General features: G+C 57.7%; 1 protein-coding gene across 5 annotated transcripts; it reads right to left on the bottom strand.

Moving 5' to 3' along the window:
* Window positions 1-648: 648 nt before the first annotated feature.
* On the bottom strand, window positions 649-14,252 carry LOC104061890 (solute carrier family 22 member 6-A-like). 5 transcript variants are annotated; one of them, XM_054052559.1, is made up of 10 exons: window positions 13,777-14,252; window positions 11,695-11,798; window positions 11,444-11,598; window positions 8,083-8,251; window positions 6,857-6,980; window positions 6,653-6,768; window positions 4,961-5,175; window positions 4,096-4,204; window positions 3,807-4,006; window positions 731-993 (listed from the first exon to the last, which is right to left on the bottom strand). In XM_054052559.1, exons 1-10 carry the CDS (start codon window positions 14,140-14,142, stop codon window positions 752-754), a joined length of 1,800 nt encoding a protein of 599 aa, XP_053908534.1. In that variant the 5' UTR covers window positions 14,143-14,252; the 3' UTR covers window positions 731-751. The 5 variants fall into 5 exon arrangements, with proteins under 5 accessions (XP_053908535.1, XP_053908534.1, XP_053908536.1 ...); XM_054052562.1 differs by having other exon boundaries at window positions 777-993; window positions 3,807-4,010; XM_054052560.1 differs by lacking the exon at window positions 4,096-4,204 and having other exon boundaries at window positions 649-993.
* Between the last annotated feature and the right edge of the window lie 3,408 nt (window positions 14,253-17,660).

The following is a 17,660-nucleotide window of genomic DNA, read 5'->3' as shown; positions in this document are numbered from 1 at the left end:
CCTGGGTGGTGGGACACCTGGTTCCTCAGCTTCTCCAGGTCCTTGGGGTCCCTGGGTGGTGGGACACGTGGGTCCCTGGGTGGTGGGGCACCTGGTTCCTCAGGTTCTCCAGGTCCTCAGGGTCCCCAAGAGCTGGGACACGTGGGTCCCTGGGTGGTGGGACACCTGGTTCCTCAGGTTCTCCGGGTCCTCAGGGTCCCTGGGTGGTGGGACACCTGGTTCCTCAGCTTCTCCAGGTCCTCAGGGTCCCCAAGAGCTGGGACACGTGGGTCCCTGGGTGGTGGGACACCTGGTTCCTCAGGTTCTCCAGGGCTTTGAGGTCCCTGGGTGGTGGGACACCTGGTTCCTCAGCTTCTCCAGGGCCTCGGGGTCCCTGGGTGGTGGGACACGTGGGTCCCTGGGTGGTGGGACACCTGGTTCCTCCGGTTCCTCAGGTTCCTCCGGTTCCTCAGATCCTTTGGAACCCCTTGGAGACACGATTCCTCGGGTCTCCATCTCCTCGTGCCCCCCACGTCCTCGAGATCCTCCCTCTCCAGGTCTCCCCCATCCACCTTCTCCTCTCCTCCTCTTTCCCTTTATCCCAACTCCGACGCGGAGGAGGAGGAGGAGGAGGAGGGGACGGTGGAGAGGCCGCGGCCCTCCCACCGGGGACCGTGTTTATCTTCAGGGTGGGACAACCAAAGCCGTGGGACCTCCTGCGGCCGTGGGAAAACAAACCTTCTCCTCCCAACCCACTTCCTTTGGATCATCTTTATTCCAGCAGGGAAAAAGCGGCCCTGGAGAGGACATCCCAACCCCCACCCCTGCCCGGAGAAGAAGACTCCGTGGATCTTCTCTTGGGGTGCGTTGGGTTCCTCCAACCCTTCTTCTGCTCCTCTGGAGGTCCGGGTGGCTTTGGGGCCTCCGGAGCGGTGGCATTAGGAGGACCTCGTGGTGTTGATGGGATGAAGGGGGACCTGGAGGTGTTGGGCTTCGACCTTCTGGGGGTGGACCCTGGGGAGAAGGACGGAGGGGTTGGGAGATCCGGGTGGGTTTTCATGGTCCTCTTCTTCTTCCGTCGCTGTTGACCTCTCTGTCCTTCTTCATGGATACTCCACCTCTTCGTCCATCCGTCTGTCCTTCCACCTCTCTCTGTCCCATCCCATCCATCCCAACACAACCAACCCGATCTCCATCCCTCCATCCATCCATCCACATCTCCATCCACTCAACCACTTCTCCATCCATTCCTCCATCCAGGAGACCCCAAACCCCCCCTTAGATGCGGTTCTCCATCCATCCCTCCATCCAGGAGACCCCAAACCCCCCTTAGATGCGGTTCTCCATCCATCCCTCCATCCAGGAGACCCCAAACCCCCATTAGATGCTGTTCTCCATCTCATCCCTCCATTCAGGAGACCCCAAACCCCCCCTTAGATGCGGTTCTCCATCTCATCCCTCCATCCAGAAGACCCCAAACCCCCCTTAGATGCGGTTCTCCATCCATCCCTCCATCCAGGAGACCCCAAACCCTCCCTTAGATGTGGTTCTCCATCCATCCCTCCATCCAGGAGACCCCAAACCCCCATTAGATGCTGTTCTCCATCCATCCCTCCATCCAGGAGACCCCAAACCCTCCCTTAGATGTGGTTCTCCATCCATCCCTCCATCCAGGAGACCCCAAACCCCCATTAGATGCTGTTCTCCATCTCATCCCTCCATCCAGGAGACCCCAAACCCCCCTTAGATGCGGTTCTCCATCTCATCCCTCCATCCAGAAGACCCCAAACCCCCCTTAGATGTGGTTCTCCATCTCATCCCTCCATCCAGGAGACCCCAAACCCCCCTTAGATGCGGTTCTCCATCTCATCCCTCCATCCAGGAGACCCCAAACCCCCCTTAGATGCGGTTCTCCATCTCATCCCTCCATCCAGAAGACCCCAAACCCCCCTTAGATGTGGTTCTCCATCCATCCCTCCATCCAGGAGACCCCAAACCCCCCTTAGATGCGGTTCTCCATCTCATCCCTCCATCCAGGAGACCCCAAACCCCCCTTAGATGCGGTTCTCCATCCATCCCTCCATCCAGGAGACCCCAAACCCCCATTAGATGCTGTTCTCCATCTCATCCCTCCATCCAGGAGACCCCAAACCCCCCTTAGATGCGGTTCTCCATCTCATCCCTCCATCCAGAAGACCCCAAACCCCCCTTAGATGTGGTTCTCCATCCATCCCTCCATCCAGGAGACCCCAAACCCCCCTTAGATGCGGTTCTCCATCTCATCCCTCCATCCAGAAGACCCCAAACCCCCCTTAGATGCGGTTCTCCATCCATCCCTCCATCCAGGAGACCCCAAACCCTCCCTTAGATGTGGTTCTCCATCACATCTCTCCATCCAGGAGACCCCAAACCCCCCTTAGATGTGGTTCTCCATCTCATCCCTCCATCCAGGAGACCCCAAACCCCCCTTAGATGCGGTTCTCCATCTCATCCCTCCATCCAGGAGACCCCAAACCCCCCTTAGATGCGGTTCTCCATCCATCCCTCCATCCAGGAGACCCCAAACCCCCCTTAGATGTGGTTCTCCATCCATCCCTCCATCCAGGAGACCCCAAACCCCCCTTAGATGTGGTTCTCCATCTCATCCCTCCATCCAGGAGACCCCAAACCCCCCTTAGATGCGGTTCTCCATCCATCCCTCCATCCAGGAGACCCCAAACCCCCCTTAGATGCTGTTCTCCATCTCATCCCTCCATCCAGGAGACCCCAAACCCCCCTTAGATGCGGTTCTCCATCTCATCCCTCCATCCAGAAGACCCCAAACCCCCCTTAGATGTGGTTCTCCATCTCATCCCTCCATCCAGGAGACCCCAAACCCCCCTTAGATGCGGTTCTCCATCCATCCCTCCATCCAGGAGACCCCAAACCCCCCTTAGATGCTGTTCTCCATCTCATCCCTCCATCCAGGAGACCCCAAACCCCCCTTAGATGCGGTTCTCCATCTCATCCCTCCATCCAGAAGACCCCAAACCCCCCTTAGATGCTGTTCTCCATCTCATTCCTCCATCCAGGAGACCCCAAACCCCCCTTAGATGCGGTTCTCCATCTCATCCCTCCATCCAGGAGACCCCAAACCCCCCTTAGATGCGGTTCTCCATCCATCCCTCCATCCAGGAGACCCCAAACCCCCCTTAGATGCGGTTCTCCATCCATCCCTCCATCCAGGAGACCCCAAACCCCCCCTTAGATGCGGTTCTCCATCTCATCCCTCCATCCAGAAGACCCCAAACCCCCCCTTAGATGCGGTTCTCCATCTCATCCCTCCATCCAGAAGACCCCAAACCCCCCCTTAGATGCGGTTCTCCATCTCATCCCTCCATCCAGGAGACCCCAAACCCCCCTTAGATGCGGTTCTCCATCCATCCCTCCATCCAGAAGACCCCAAACCCCCCTTAGATGCGGTTCTCCATCTCATCCCTCCATCCAGGAGACCCCAACCCCCCCTAGATCCGGTTCTCCATCTCATCCCTCCATCCAGGAGACCCCAAACCCCCCTTAGATGTGGTTCTCCATCTCATCCCTCCATCCAGGAGACCCCAAACCCCCCTTAGATGCTGTTCTCCATCTCATCCCTCCATCCAGGAGACCCCAAACCCCCCTTAGATGCGGTTCTCCATCTCATCCCTCCATCCAGGAGACCCCAACCCCCCCTAGATCCGGTTCTCCATCCATCCCTCCATCCCTCCATCCATCCCTCCATCCAGGAGACCCCAAACCCCCCTTAGATGCTGTTCTCCATCTCCTCCCTCCCTCCCTGTGTCCCCCACCTTCTCTCCACCTCCTCCACGGTCTCCGGCAGCGCCGTCTCCCGCGTCTCCGGAAGCCACGTGGCCACCAGCCCCGACGCCACCGGCGCCGCTCCGTAGATGACCAACGGCAACGCCGGGAGGTCCTCTGCCACCATCTTGACCAGAGGGGCGCTGATGCTGCCCAACCGCGCCGCGGTGTTGCCCAATCCCATCCCCGTCTGCCTGTGGGACAGCGGCACCTCCGGAAGGACCATCCCGGGGGCCTCGAGGTCATCTCCCTGGAGCTCCTCCCACCGCTGCTCCTCACCGGAGGACGGTTGGGAAGAGCTCTCCGGTGTAGAGGAAAACGCAGTTGAAGGACGCGGCCAAACAGCCTTTGCCGAAGACGGCCAACGCCGTCCGGAGCGTCCGCAGCTCTGGGGGGGCGAGGAGAGCGCCCCTGAGGCTCCGTCCTCGGGGGGGGCTCCATGGGGGTCCCTCCATCCCTCCATCCATCCCTCCATCCATCCCTCCATCCCTTCATCCAGGAGACCCCAAACCCCCCTTAGATGCGGTTCTTCATCTCATCCCTCCATCCAGGAGACCCCAAACCCCCCTCAGATGTGGTTCTCCATCTCATCCCTCCATCCCTCCATCCATCCTTCCATCCAGGAGACCCCAAACCCCCCTTAGATGCGGTTCTCCATCTCATCCCTCCATCCAGGAGACCCCAAACCCCCCTTAGATGCGGTTCTCCATCCATCCCTCCATCCAGAAGACCCCAAACCCCCCCTTAGATGCGGTTCTCCATCTCATCCCTCCATCCAGGAGACCCCAAACCCCCCTTAGATGCGGTTCTCCATCTCATCCCTCCATCCAGGAGACCCCAAACCCCCCCTTAGATGTGGTTCTCCATCCATTCCTCCATCCAGAAGACCCCAAACCCCCCTTAGATGCGGTTCTCCATCCATCCCTCCATCCAGAAGACCCCAAACCCCCCTTAGATGCGGTTCTCCATCTCATCCCTCCATCCAGGAGACCCCAAACCCCCCTTAGATGCTGTTCTCCATCCATTCCTCCATCCATGAGACCCCAAACCCCCCTTAGATGCGGTTCTCCATCCCTCCCTCCATCCAGAAGACCCCAAACCCCCCTTAGATGCGGTTCTCCATCCCCCCGTGCCCTCCCCTCACCCGGTGGCACCAGGATGTTGGCCAAGATGGCCGCCCCGGCCAAGATGAGGGCGAGCGATTGGGTGAAACGCCGTCCCACGTAGGTGATGGTGAGGATGGACACCAACTTGGCCGGAATGTCCACCGCTCCGAAGATCATTTGGATCACGTAGAGGTTGAAGTCAAAGTGTTGGAGGTCCATGGCCAAACCGTAGTAAGCGAAGCTGGTGGAGAACCTACGGTGGGAAGAGCCGGAGGGGACAATGGAGGTCCACCACCACCACCACCACCACCAGAGCGACGCGTGGGGAAAGTCCTGGAGGGAAAGGTCGCGACCAGGAGAAGGCCATGGAGAAAGAGGGGTGCCTCAGTTTCCCTTTGTGGGAGGGAGGGAGGGAGGGATGGGTGGGGGGATGGAGGGAAGGAGGGAAGGAGGGATGGATGGAAGGATGGAGGGAAGGATGGAGGGAGGGATGGAGGGATGGATGGAGATGTGGTTGAGTGGATGGAGATGTGGATGGAGGGATGGAGGGATGAAAGAAGGGATGGAGGGATGGAGAGAGGGAAGAGTTGAGGGATGGAGGAAGAGATGGTTGAGTGGATGGAGACATGGATGGATGGAGATGTGGATGGATGGAAGGGTTGAGGGATGGAGGGAGAGATGGTTGAGTGGAGGGATGGAGATGTGGTTGAGTGGATGGAGATATGGATGGAGGGATGGAGGATGGAGAGATGGAGACGTGGTTGAGTGGATGGAGGGATGGATGGAAGGATGGAAGGATGGATGGAGGGAGGGAGAGAGGGATGGAGGGATGGAGGAAGACATGGATGGATGGATGGAAGAGTTGAGGGATGGAGGAAGAGGTGGTTGAGTGGATGGAGGGATGGGTGGAGGGATGGAGGGATGGAGGGATGGAGGGATGGAGGGATGGAGGGAGGGATGGAGGGATGGAGGGATGGATGGAGGGATGGAGGGATGGAGGGATGGATGGAGGGATGGAGGGATGGAGGGATGGATGGAGGGATGGAGGGATGGATGGATGGAGGGATGGAGGGATGGATGGAGGGATGGAGGGATGGAGGGATGGAGGGAGGGATGGAGGGATGGAGGGATGGGTGGAGGGATGGAGGGAGGGATGGATGGAGGGATGGAGGGATGGAGGGATGGATGGAGGGATGGATGGAGGGATGGAGGGATGGAGGGATGGAGGGATGGATGGATGGAGGGATGGAGGGATGGATGGAGGGATGGAGGGATGGAGGGATGGAGGGAGGGATGGAGGGATGGAGGGATGGGTGGAGGGATGGAGGGAGGGAGGGATGGAGGGAGGGATGGAGGGATGGAGGGATGGATGGAGGGATGGATGGAGGGATGGATGGAGGGATGGAGGGATGGAGGGATGGAGGGATGGATGGAGGGATGGAGGGATGGAGGGATGGAGGGATGGAGGGAGGGATGGAGGGATGGAGGGATGGGTGGAGGGATGGAGGGAGGGAGGGATGGAGGGAGGGATGGAGGGATGGAGGGATGGAGGGATGGAGGGATGGAGGGATGGATGGAGGGATGGATGGAGGGAGGGATGGAGGGATGGAGGGATGGATGGAGGGAGGGATGGAGGGATGGAGGGAGGGATGGAGGGATGGATGGAGGGATGGACGCCGATGGAGCACCATCTTGAGGGAAGGGGAGGTCCCCTTTGGCCGCGGACGCACCAGACGAAGCAGAGGCCGCAGGAGATGCGGCGCAGGACGGGCGTCCGGACGAGGTCGAGGACGCTGTGACGCCTCCGGGATGGAACCGTCTCCTCCTGCACGTGGGACCTCAGCGCCTGGAGGGCAAAGGGACGTTGGGATGAGGAGAAGGACAGGAGAAGGTCACCTTCCCCACCCGGAGATGTCCCAGGTGGAGCCTTGGACCTCCGCGTCGAGCTTCCGGCCTTCTTCGCTCTTCCCGTTTATCTTGGCCACCTTCTGGAGCTCCTGCAGGGCCTGTTGGGACCTCCCCACCATGAGGAGCCACCGCGCCGACTCCGTCAGCCACCTGCCCAGGGGACCGGGAGGGCAGAGGTCATCCCACCGCCCCGGAGCCATCGGAGCGGCCCCAGCGCCGTCCACCAACCATCGAGTCCTCCAGGCCGGCATCGGCCCCGCGGCTCCATGGCCTTCCCACCATCCAGATCTCCATCCTTCCATCCCTCCATCTACACCTCCATATCTCCATCCCTCCCTCCATCCATCCACGTCTCCATCCACTCAACCACGTCTCCATCCCTCCATCCAGGAGACCCAAACCCCCCCCAGATGCGGTTCTCCATCCATCCCTCCATCCAGGAGACCCAAACCCCCCCCAGATGCAGTTCTCCATCCATCCCTCCATCCAGGAGACCCCAAACCCCCCCTTAGATGTGGTTCTCCATCTCATCCCTCCATCCAGGAGACCCCAAACCCCCCTTAGATGCGGTTCTCCATCCATCCCTCCATCCAGAAGACCCCAAACCCCCCCTTAGATGCAGTTCTCCATCCATCCCTCCATCCAGAAGACCCCAAACCCCCCTTAGATGCGGTTCTCCATCCATCCCTCCATCCAGGAGACCCCAAACCCCCCCTTAGATGCTGTTCTCCATCCATCCCTCCATCCAGGAGACCCCAAACCCCCCCTTAGATGCTGTTCTCCATCCATCCCTCCATCCAGCAGACCCCAAACCCCCCCTTAGATGCGGTTCTCCATCTCATCCCTCCATCCAGAAGACCCCAAACCCCCCCTTAGATGCGGTTCTCCATCCATCCCTCCATCCAGAAGACCCCAAACCCCCCTTAGATGTGGTTCTCCATCTCATCCCTCCATCCAGGAGACCCCAAACCCCCCTTAGATGCGGTTCTCCATCTCATCCCTCCATCCAGGAGACCCCAAACCCCCCCTTAGATGCGGTTCTCCATCCATCCCTCCATCCAGAAGACCCCAAACCCCCCTTAGATCCGGTTCTCCATCTCATCCCTCCCTCCATCCCTCCATCTCCACCTCCATCTCTCCATCCCTCCAGACCTCCATCCCACCACCCTTCCCTCCATCCATATCTCCATCCCTCCATCCATCTCCACCTCCCTCCTTCCCTCTGTCCCTCGGTTCCTGGGTTCCTCCTCACCAGGAGCAGCCGAAGAAGGCGAAGAAGGGCAGAGCCACGAGGAGCTGCAGTCTCCTCCAGTCGGGAACGGCGAAGGCCACCCCGGCCAAGAGGAACTGCCCGCAGGTGTAGCAGTAGCCCAGGAGGGTCCCCACCAGCGCCCGCTGAGCCGTCGGCGTCCACTCCAAAGCTGTGGAGACCACCAGAGATCCTCCACCTCTGCTGCCACATCTCAGCCCCCCCTGCAGTAGGTGTTGTGGCTGCTCCGAAGGGTTGAGATCCTCCAGAAGATCCGGAGGTCATCACAGATCTTCCAGGAGACCTCATGGTCATCCCGGACCCTCCAGAAGCCCCTGAGGTCATCCCAGATCTTCCAGGAGACCTCATGGTCATCCCAGAACCTCCAGAAGACCCTGAGGTCATCTCAGACCCTCCAGAAGACCCTGAGGTCATCACAGATCTTCCAGGAGACCTCATGGTCATCCCAGACCCTTCAGAAGACCCTGAGGTCATCTCAGACCCTCCAGAAGACCCTGAGGTCATCTCAGACCCTCCAGAAGGCCCTGAGGTCATCTCAGACCCTCCAGAAGACCCTGAGGTCATCTCAGACCCTCCAGAAGCCCCTGAGGTCCTCTCAGACCCTCCAGAAGCCCCTGAGGTCATCTCAGACCCTCCAGAAGCCCCTGAGGTCATCTCAGACCCTTCAGAAGCCCCTGAGGTCCTCTCAGACCCTCCAGAAGCCCCTGAGGTCATCTCAGACCCTTCAGAAGCCCCTGAGGTCATCTCAGACCCTCCAGAAGCCCCTGAGGTCGTCTCAGACCCTCCAGAAGACCCTGAGGTCGTCTCAGACCCTCCAGAAGCCCCTGAGGTCATCTCAGACCCTCCAGAAGACCCTGAGATCATCTCAGACCTTCCAGAAGCCCCTGAGGTCATCTCAGACCCTCCAGAAGACCCTGAGGTCATCCCAGATCTTCCAGGAGACCTCATGGTCATCCCAGACCCTTCAGAAGACCCAAAGGTCATCTCAGACCCTCCAGAAGCCCCTGAGACCATCTCAGACCCTTCAGAAGACCCTGAGATCATCTCAGACCCTCCAGAAGCCCCTGAGGTCATCTCAGACCCTCCAGAAGCCCCAGAGGTCACCTCAGACCCTTCAGAAGCCCCTGAGGTCATCTCAGACCCTCCAGAAGCCCCTGAGGTCATCTCAGACCCTCCAGAAGCCCCTGAGGTCATCTCAGACCCTTCAGAAGCCCCTGAGGTCGTCTCAGACCCTTCAGAAGCCCCTGAGGTCACCTCAGACCCTCCAGAAGCCCCAGAGGTCGTCTCAGACCCTCCAGAAGCCCCTGAGGTCACCTCAGACCCTCCAGAAGCCCCTGAGGTCATCTCAGACCCTCCAGAAGACCCTGAGGTCACCTCAGACCCTCGAGAAGCCCCAGAGGTCATCTCAGACCCTCCAGAAGCCCCTGAGGTCACCTCAGACCCTCCAGAAGCTCCTGAGATCATCTCAGACCCTCCAGAAGACCCTGAGATTGTCTCAGACCCTCCAGAAGCCCCTGAGGTCATCTCAGACCCTCCAGAAGCCCCTGAGGTCGTCTCAGACCCTCCAGAAGCCCCTGAGGTCATCTCAGACCCTCCAGAAGACCCTGAGATCATCTCAGACCTTCCAGAAGCCCCTGAGGTCATCTCAGACCCTCCAGAAGACCCTGAGGTCATCCCAGATCTTCCAGGAGACCTCATGGTCATCCCAGACCCTTCAGAAGACCCAAAGGTCATCTCAGACCCTCCAGAAGCCCCTGAGACCATCTCAGACCCTTCAGAAGACCCTGAGATCATCTCAGACCCTCCAGAAGCCCCTGAGGTCATCTCAGACCCTCCAGAAGCCCCAGAGGTCACCTCAGACCCTTCAGAAGCCCCTGAGGTCATCTCAGACCCTCCAGAAGCCCCTGAGGTCATCTCAGACCCTCCAGAAGCCCCTGAGGTCATCTCAGACCCTCCAGAAGCCCCTGAGGTCATCTCAGACCCTTCAGAAGCCCCTGAGGTCGTCTCAGACCCTTCAGAAGCCCCTGAGGTCACCTCAGACCCTCCAGAAGCCCCAGAGGTCGTCTCAGACCCTCCAGAAGCCCCTGAGGTCACCTCAGACCCTCCAGAAGCCCCTGAGGTCATCTCAGACCCTCCAGAAGACCCTGAGGTCACCTCAGACCCTCGAGAAGCCCCAGAGGTCATCTCAGACCCTCCAGAAGCCCCTGAGGTCACCTCAGACCCTCCAGAAGCTCCTGAGATCATCTCAGACCCTCCAGAAGACCCTGAGATTGTCTCAGACCCTCCAGAAGCCCCTGAGATCATCTCAGACCCTCCAGAAGACCCTGAGGTCGTCTCAGACCCTCCAGAAGCCCCTGAGGTCATCTCAGACCCTCCAGAAGACCCTGAGGTCATCTCAGACCCTCCAGAAGCCCCAGAGGTCGTCTCAGACCCTCCAGAAGCCCCTGAGATCATCTCAGACCCTCCAGAAGCCCCTGAGATCATCTCAGACCCTCCAGAAGCCCCTGAGGTCATCTCAGACCCTCCAGAAGCCCCTGAGATCATCTCAGACCCTCCAGAAGACCCTGAGGTCGTCTCTGACCCTCCAGAAGCCCCTGAGATCATCTCAGACCCTCCAGAAGCCCCTGAGGTCATCTCAGACCCTCCAGAAGCCCCTGAGATCATCTCAGACCCTCCAGAAGACCCTGAGGTCATCTCAGACCCTCCAGAAGACCCTGAGGTCATCTCAGACCCTCCAGAAGCCCCTGAGGTCATCTCAGACCCTCCAGAAGCCCCAGAGGTCATCTCAGACCCTCCAGAAGCCCCTGAGGTCACCTCAGACCCTCCAGAAGCCCCTGAGGTCATCTCAGACCCTTCAGAAGCCCCTGAGGTCATCTCAGACCCTTCAGAAGCCCCAGAGGTCGTCTCAGACCCTCCAGAAGCCCCTGAGGTCATCTCAGACCCTTCAGAAGCCCCTGAGGTCATCTCAGACCCTCCAGAAGCCCCAGAGGTCGTCTCAGACCCTCCAGAAGCCCCTGAGGTCATCTCAGACCCTTCAGAAGCCCCTGAGGTCATCACAGACCCTCCAGAAGACCCTGAGGTCACCTCAGACCTTCCAGAAGCCCCTGAGGTCATCACAGACCCTCCAGAAGACCCTGAGGTCATCTCAGACCCTCCAGAAGCCCCAGAGGTCATCTCAGACCCTTCAGAAGCCCCTGAGGTCACCTCAGACCCTCCAGAAGCCCCTGAGGTCATCTCAGACCCTCCAGAAGCCCCTGAGGTCATCTCAGACCCTCCAGAAGCCCCTGAGGTCATCTCAGACCCTCCAGAAGCCCCAGAGGTCACCTCGCTGGTGGTCACCTACAGAGGGAGACGCTGTTGAGGACAACGCCGGAGAAGGCGGCGCCGGTGAGGAACCGGAAGAGGCAGTAGGTGGTGAAGGTGGGGGCGAAGGAGGAAGAGGTCCCCATGACGCCCATCTGGAGGTAACACCACGTGAGGAGCCGCCGTCGCCCAAACCTGGAGGAGAAAGAGGAGGAGGAGGAGAAGAAGGACGGTGGGTGAGACCCAAAGCCCTCCCAGGAGGACTTCTGGTGGAGATGGAGAAGGTCTCACCTGTCCGAGAGCGCTCCGAAGACGACGGCGCCCACCAGGACGCCGCTCATGTAGAGCGACTGCGCCAACTGCTTCAGAGCCCGCGAGCCGCACACCAGGTCCCACTGCGGGAGGCCGTGGGGTGGGATGGAGAGTGGAGAAGACACCCAACCTCTGACCTCCACCTCTTGGCGAGAGAGAGGGGTCCAGGGGGGTCTCTTCCGAGCTCCAAAAACCCAACGGAGATACCGAGAAGGTACCGCTAAACGCTCGGTCACCCTTCTGGGCTTCTTCCTGGTTGGAAGTTCATTCCATCTTCTCCTTTTGTGACCCTCCAGAAGACCCTGAGGTCCTCTCAGACCCTCCAGAAGCCCCTGAGGTCATCTCAGACCCTCCAGAGGACCCTGAGGTCCTCTCAGACCCTCCAAAAGCCCCTGAGGTCTTCTCAGACCCTTCAGAAGACCCTGAGATCATCTCAGACCCTCCAGAAGCCCCTGAGGTCGTCTCAGACCCTCCAGAAGACCCTGAGGTCATCTCAGACCCTCCAGAAGACCCTGAGATCATCTCAGACCCTCCAGAAGACCCTGAGGTCATCTCAGACCCTCCAGAAGCCCCTGAGGTCATCTCAGACCCTCCAGGAGACCTTGAGATCATCTCAGACCCTCCAGAAGACCCTGAGGTTGTCTCAGACCCTCCAGAAGCCCCAGAGGTCATCTCAGACCCTCCAGAAGACCCTGAGGTCATCTCAGACCCTCCAGGAGACCCTCCAGAAGCCCCAGAGGTCATCTCAGACCCTCCAAAAGCCCCTGAGGTCTTCTCAGACCCTTCAGAAGACCCTGAGGTCTTCTCAGACCCTCCAGAAGCCCCTGAGGTCGTCTCAGACCCTCCAGAGGACCCTGAGGTCCTCTCAGACCCTTCAGAAGCCCCTGAGATCATCTCAGACCCTCCAGAAGCCCCTGAGGTCCTCTCAGACCCTCCAGAAGCCCCTGAGGTCATCTCAGACCCTCCAGAAGCCCCTGAGGTCGTCTCAGACCCTCCAGGAGACCCTGAGGTCACCTCAGACCCTCCAGAAGCCCCTGAGGTCCTCTCAGACCCTCCAGAAGCCCCTGAGGTCATCTCAGACCCTCCAGAAGACCCTGAGGTCGTCTCAGACCCTCCAGAAGCCCCTGAGGTCATCTCAGACCCTCCAGAAGCCCCTGAGATCATCTCAGACCCTCCAGAAGCCCCTGAGGTCATCTCAGACCCTCCAGAAGCCCCTGAGGTCGTCTCAGACCCTCCAGAAGCCCCTGAGATCATCTCAGACCCTGCAGAAGCCCCTGAGGTCATCTCAGACCCTCCAGAAGCCCCTGAGGTCGTCTCAGACCCTTCAGAAGCCCCTGAGGTCACCCCAGACCCTCCAGAAGCCCCAGAGGTCATCTCAGACCCTCCAGAAGCCCCTGAGGTCATCTCAGACCCTCCAGAAGCCCCTGAGGTCCTCTCAGACCCTCCAGAAGACCCTGAGGTCATCTCAGACCCTTCAGAAGCCCCTGAGGTCATCTCAGACCCTCCAGAAGCCCCTGAGGTCACCTCAGACCCTCCAGAAGCCCCAGAGGTCGTCTCAGACCCTCCAGAAGCCCCTGAGGACATCTCAGACCCTCCAGAAGCCCCTGAGGTCGTCTCAGACCCTCCAGAAGCCCCTGAGGTCGTCTCAGACCCTCCAGAAGCCCCTGAGGTCATCTCAGACCCTCCAGAAGCCCCTGAGGTCATCTCAGACCCTTCAGAAGACCCTGAGGTCATCTCAGACCCTCCAGAAGACCCTGAGGTCGTCTCAGACCTTCCAGAAGCCCCTGAGGTCGTCTCAGACCCTCCAGAAGCCCCTGAGGTCATCTCAGACCTTCCAGAAGCCCCAGAGGTCATCTCAGACCCTTCAGAAGCCCCTGAGGTCATCTCAGACCCTCCTCATTCCTTCTTGGCCCGAGCGTTGGGTGACTCTCCGGAGGGTTCCGGTTGGAAGACTCCAACCTCGTGGTGACCACAACCCTTTGGTCGCTGCCTCCGAGCGAGGCCGCGGTGGCAAATGGTCTCCGAGGTGACCCCCAAAGCCCCACGTCCCCCACGTCCTACCTCGGTGACGATGGTGTTGGTGAAGACGCTGCGGTCGTAGGTCCATCCGTCGCCGCACGGCTCCGTCTCGGCCGGAGTGGCGTTGAGCGTTGAGGCGTTGAGGTCTAAAAGCCACCACTGAGGAGCCACGAAGCGGCGACACCGCTCTCCGTCCGGAAGCCAAACCTTCAGGAGCTCCTGGAGGTGGACCTCGGTGACGTTGTCCTCCCAAAGGAAGCGGCAGCGGTGGGCGGCGGTGGCAGCCGTGAAGTTCTGGAGAAGGTTGTGACTGGGCATCATGAAGATGGGCAAAGCCAAGAGGAGGATGGTGGCCACCTGGAAGCGTCCCATCCCTCCCAAGAGCTCCAGAAGGTCCCCGAAAGCCATGGAGAAACCACCCGGGATTGTCCTGGGGCCATACGGGGCCACCGCGCCCCGGGAAAAGAGGGAGTTCCACCAAAAAGGACGGAGTTCCACCAAAAAAAGGACGGAGTTCCACCAAAAAAGGTGGATTTGACCCAAAAAAGGAGGGATTTCACCCAAAAAAGGTGGATTTGACCCAAAAAAGGTGGATTTGTCCCCCAAAAAGATGGGTTTCAACCAAAAAAAGGTGGATTTGACCCCAAAAAAGATGGATTTGACCCCAAAGAAGAGGGGTTTGAACCAAAAAAAGATGGATTTGACCCCAAAAAAGGTGGATTTGACCCCCAAAAAGGTGGATTTCTCCTCAAAATGATGGATTTTAACCCAAAAAGATGGATTTCAACCAAAAAAAAGATGGATTTCAACCAAAAAAAAGAGGGATTTCAACCCAAAAAGATGGATTTGACCCCCAAAAAGGTGGATTTTACCCCAAAAAAGATGGATTTGACCCCAAAAAAGGTGGATTTCTCCTCAAAATGATGGATTTTAACCCAAAAAGATGGGTTTCAACCAAAAAAAGAGGGATTTGGCCCCAAAAAGATGGATTTCAACCACAAAAAGATGGGTTTCAACCAAAAAAGATGGATTTCACCCCAAAAAGATGGATTTCATACGCAAAAAGATGGATTTGACCCCCAAAAAGGTGGATTTTACCCCAAAAAAGATGGATTTTACCCCAAAAAAGGTGGATTTGACCCCAAAAAAGGTGGATTTTACCCCCAAAAATATGGATTTGACCCCAAAAAGATGGATTTCACCCCAAAAGGATGGATTTCAACCTAAAAAAGATGGATTTCATCCCAAAAAGAAGGATTTCACCCCAAAAAAAGATGGATTTCACCCCAAAAAGATGGATTTCACCCAAAAAAGATGAATTTCACCCCCAAAGAGATGGATTTCACCCCAAAAAAAGATGGATTTCACCCCAAAAAAAGATGGATTTCACCCCAAAAAGATGGATTTGACCCCAAAAAGATGGATTTCACCCCAAAAGTATGGATTTGACCCCAAAAAGATGGATTTGACCCCAAAAAAGATGAATTTCACCTCAAAAAAGATGGATTTCACCCCAAAAAGATGAATTTCACCCCAAAAAGAAGGATTTCAACCCCAAAAAGATGGAATTCACCGCAAAATGATGGATTTGACCCAAAAAAAAGATGGATTTCACCCCAAAAATATGGATTTTACCCCAAAAATATGGATTTTACCCCAAAAGGATGGATTTGACCCCCAAAAAGATGAATTTCACCTCAAAAAAAGATGGATTTCACCCCAAAAAGAAGGATTTCAACCCCAAAAAGATGGAATTCACCCCAAAAAAGATGGATTTGACCCCAAAAATGATGGATTTCACCCCAAAAATGATGGATTTCCCCCCAAAAAGATGGATTTCCCCCAAAGAAGGGGCGGCTGTCCCCCCAGCAGCTTCTGCGCTGCTTCTGGGAGAGGTCCTCCCGCCGGGAGGTCTCCTAAATACCCCATTTTCCGGGTGCTCGGAGTTAACGGTTGACCTCCGGGGAGGGGTTTCTTCTTGAGGACCCATCAAGGAGGAGAAGGCAAAGGTGGTCCGAAAAGGGCCACCAAAGGGTGTCCTGAACCAACTCCAAGGCCCTCCCTTCTCCCCCGGAGCCCAAAAGATGGGGCGAAACCACCCGAGAAGAAGACCCAAACTGACTCAATTGTGGAGAGGAACCACCGAGGAACCCGTTAGGAGTCACCTCCTCCACCCATCTGATGGGGAACCCCTCCGGCGGTCATCTACGAGGGGGTTTCTCCTGGATTTGGAGCACCCAAAAGGCCTTCGCCCAACAGCCGTTGGGTTAAACTGTAACCGTTTTGGTGGTCAGAAGAGGCCGAGAAGGTCCTCGCGGAGGTGGACCTGCTGGGATCAGCATCTTCTCCGCCTGGAGAAGCCCAGGGTTAATCTTTGATGGGTTGGGAGCAACCACGAGGTTGATGGGACCAAAGGGCACTCGGGCAGAAGGACAAGGGTTGAGGTGGCTTCGGGGTTGGGGGGGGAGGAAGTCGGGAAACCACCACCAAGAAGGTTCTGGAGCTCCATCTTCATGGAGGTGACCTCAGGGATGAGGTATTATGGAAGGGGACCACCACCAAGAAGGTTCTGGAGCTCCATCTTCTCGGAGGTGACCTCAGGGATGAGGTATTATGGAAGGTGACCACCACCAAGAAGGTTCCGGAGCTCCATCTTCTCGGAGGTGACCTCAGGGATGAGGTATTATGGAAGGGGACCACCACCAAGAAGGTTCCGGAGCTCCATCTTCTCGGAGGTGACCTCAGGGATGAGGTATTATGGAAGGGGACCACCACCAAGAAGGTTCTGGAGCTCCATCTTCTCGGAGGTGACCTCAGGGATGAGGTATCACAGAAGGGGACCACCACCAAGAAGGTTCTGGAGCTCCATCTTCATGGAGGTGACCTCAGGGATGAGGTATCACAGAAGGGGACCACCACCAAGAAGGTTCCGGAGCTCCATCTTCTCGGAGGTGACCTCAGGGATGAGGTATTATGGAAGGGGACCACCACCAAGAAGGTTCCTGAGCTCCATCTTCTCGGAGGTGACCTCAGGGATGAGGTATCTCAGAAGGTGACCACCACCAAGAAGGTTCTGGAGCTCCATCTTCTTGGAGGTGACCTCAGGGATGAGGTATTACGGAAGGTGACCACCACCAAGAAGGTTCTGGAGCTCCATCTTCATGGAGGTGACCTCAGGGATGAGGTATTATGGAAGGGGACCACCACCAAGAAGGTTCTGGAGCTCCATCTTCTCGGAGGTGACCTCAGGGATGAGGTATCACAGAAGGGGACCACCACCAAGAAGGTTCTGGAGCTCCATCTTCATGGAGGTGACCTCAGGGATGAGGTATCACAGAAGGGGACCACCACCAAGAAGGTTCCGGAGCTCCATCTTCTCGGAGGTGACCTCAGGGATGAGGTATTATGGAAGGGGACCACCACCAAGAAGGTTCCTGAGCTCCATCTTCTCGGAGGTGACCTCAGGGATGAGGTATCTCAGAAGGTGACCACCACCAAGAAGGTTCTGGAGCTCCATCTTCTTGGAGGTGACCTCAGGGATGAGGTATTACGGAAGGTGACCACCACCAAGAAGGTTCTGGAGCTCCATCTTCATGGAGGTGACCTCAGGGATGAGGTATTATGGAAGGGGACCACCACCAAGAAGGTTCTGGAGCTCCATCTTCTTGGAGGTGACCTCCAAGATGGAGTTCTCGGGTTCCACCTTCTCGGTGGTGACCTCAGGAGCAGCGTTCTCAGGCTTTGTCCTCCTGGAGGTGACCTGGGATGTGGTTCTTGGACCTCCTCATGTTGGAGATGACCTTTGGTGGCTTCAGAGAAGACCCCGAGACGTTCTCCTCACCAGAGGTTCTTTATTCTTCTGAGAACATCTCCTGTCCCCCCACCCAGGGAGGTCACCGGCCGGAAAAGGGGGGACACAGGACACA

Source organism: Cuculus canorus, chromosome 34 (assembly GCF_017976375.1).
Source record: "Cuculus canorus isolate bCucCan1 chromosome 34, bCucCan1.pri, whole genome shotgun sequence".
Lineage (NCBI taxonomy): Eukaryota > Metazoa > Chordata > Aves > Cuculiformes > Cuculidae > Cuculus > Cuculus canorus.
Note: the sequence above shows the minus strand (reverse complement) of the source record. Positions and strands in the feature narration are given on the sequence as shown.